Consider the following 2,524-nt stretch of genomic DNA (forward strand, 5'->3'; position numbering starts at 1 on the left):
TACCAGTCTAACCATAATGAGGACTATAAACCTTGAGAGTCATGACAAAGTTACACCACCATACTTGATTTGAGAGTACAAAAGAAACCAAATAAATTGCTAACTCAATTCACCAACTCTGAATTTACATAAGTATGGAAATAATCACTTTAAAATTTGAGACTAAATCATCAAGAAGAACCAGAGAGTAAGTATCTTTGTTATTTTCTAGTATAATAATATGATTCCATCTCATTAAAATGTTATAAAGTAGTATTTGTTTATGGGTTTGCAAATTCAAAACCTTTTTGATATTAAAATGTGAGTATTTACTAACAAGAAAACTATTCATAGAGTCCTAAAGAATCAGCACAGCAATAAGTCTTGGGTTTTTCATTAACTTTTCTTAAGTTAAACGGTTTTCTGTTACAGAAATAAAATGGCATTCCCTATGTAAAGAATTATCTGCTTCCCAGTAAAAGTGTTGACCATCTACATGGTCAATTTCTTGGTCACTTTTCAAAGCATTATTGTAAAACAAAGGAAAACTGATGTGTTCACTGCATGAACTGAACTATTTCTAGGCAATATTTATTTTAGTAGCAGAAGTTACTCTCTCTTGCCCTTCTGGCCTTTTATCAGAAAAAGAAAACAATGATGTGGGAAAGGGTTGAATCAACCAAATCCATAAGAAAGGAGAGAATACCAAAAAATATTCCCATGGATAAACACATATTCTAAAGTGAGATATTTACTATGTAGACTAGTCATTTAAACTTGTGAAAGTTTCCTAAACAAAGTGGGCCTCAGTTTTTCAAAATATAAATGTGAAAGTAGGCCTACATAGCCTCTGTAAGCTTATAAACTCTGTATTTAGATTACCTACAAAGCATACTGGTTTTTATACTACTGAAGAAAGGAAAACAATAAATTAAATATTATCATATTATTACCAAAGAAGGTCAATACTTTAAAGACTAACTTGAACTCTTAATAAAGAAAACAGTAGAAGAAATGGCCCTGTTTAAATGTTAACATGTAATTTTTATTTCATCCATGGCCTGTGAGAGTGTATTTTTGAAGATTAGAGTTCAATATTTAACTTTTCAGATAATATTCATTACTTGAGTGAAAGGTTGAATGGAAACTGGAGAAAGTTACTGTATGGGAACAGAGGTTTTAAATTTCAAACACTAACTTCATGATGGAATCTTTAAAACTTTTGTATTCTATCCTCAAATATCTTTTAACATTTTTATGTCCTATAGGGAGAGCATACATTTTCTGTTCTAACAAGGGAGAAAAAAGGATCAGCAATGAAAAACCACACAAGACCCACAGAATTCATTCTTCTGGGGCTATCAGATGATCCAGAGCTTCAGATTGTGACTTTTCTCTTTTTAATCATCACATATACATTAAGTGTCACTGGAAATTTGACCATCATCATTCTCACCTTGATGGACTCCCATCTACAGACACCTATGTATTTTTTCCTCAGAAACTTCTCTATATTAGAAATTTGCTTTACAACAGTCTGTATTCCTAGATTTCTGGGCACAATTATCACCAGGGAAAAAATGATTTCATACAACAATTGTACAGCTCAGTTGTTTTTCTTAATTTTCTTGGGTATCACTGAATTTTATCTTCTAACTGCCATGTCCTATGATCGCTATGTCGCTGTCTGCAAACCCCTGCATTATGCAACCATCATGAACAACAGAGTCTGTGTATTGCTTGTCTTTTGTGCTTGGCTGGCAGGGTTCTTAAACATCTTCCCACCTGTTATTCTTTTCCTCCAGTTAGATTACTGTGGTTCTAATATCATTGATCACTTTGCTTGTGACTATTTCCCCCTCTTGCAACTATCCTGCTCAGACACATGGCTCCTTGAAGTGATTGGTTTTTACTCTGCAATAGTGATTCTGCTTTTTACTTTGGCATTGATAATTCTATCCTACATGTTCATCATCAAGACAATTCTGAGACTGCCTTCTGCCAGTCAGAGAAAAAAGGCATTTTCTACATGCTCCTCTCACATGATTGCCATTTCCATCTCTTATGGAAGCTGTACATTCATGTATGCTAACCCTTCAGCAAAAGAAAAGGCATCCTTGACGAAAGGAGTAGCAATTCTGAATACTTCCGTTGCTCCTATGATGAATCCATTTATATATACACTGAGGAACCAGCAAGTGAAGCAAGCCTTTAAGAATACCATCCAAAAGGTTATCTTTTTCTCCAGCAAATGCAAGTAACTGTAGCATTAAAAAAATAATGTTCTGGTCAATTATTTCTTTATTCATATTCCCTCAAAACTCTTTCACTACAGTTATATGATTCCTTTTTATTAATTCTTATTCTAAACTTCCCCAGATGTTGAACCAAAAAAATTGGATAAAGCTGAATATTGCTTCAGAATTTTCTGTAAATTGTTTTTTATTCATATATATTTGATGAAGTAAAACGATGTTACAACATACGCCATTTCGTTTGAGAAAAAGAACTCAGGAATAATGTGGATTTCTGAAATTTTCACTCT

At 33.1% G+C, this 2,524-nt stretch overlaps 1 protein-coding gene across 1 annotated transcript; it reads left to right on the forward strand.

The window, feature by feature from the left end:
* The first annotated feature begins 1,295 nt into the window (after positions 1–1,295).
* LOC122423487 (olfactory receptor 6C3-like) lies at positions 1,296–2,240 on the forward strand. Its single transcript, XM_043440604.1, has one exon. It carries the CDS (start codon positions 1,296–1,298, stop codon positions 2,238–2,240), a length of 945 nt encoding a protein of 314 aa, XP_043296539.1.
* The last annotated feature ends 284 nt before the right edge of the window (positions 2,241–2,524 follow it).

The sequence above is a fragment of the Cervus canadensis genome, chromosome 21, assembly GCF_019320065.1.
Source record: "Cervus canadensis isolate Bull #8, Minnesota chromosome 21, ASM1932006v1, whole genome shotgun sequence".
Classification (NCBI taxonomy): Eukaryota; Metazoa; Chordata; class Mammalia; order Artiodactyla; family Cervidae; genus Cervus; species Cervus canadensis.

Excerpts from the sequence above, each read along its gene's own strand:
- LOC122423487 (XM_043440604.1), top strand. The coding sequence starts at position 1,296 with ATGAAAAACCACACAAGACCCACAGAATTCATTCTTCTGGGGCTATCA.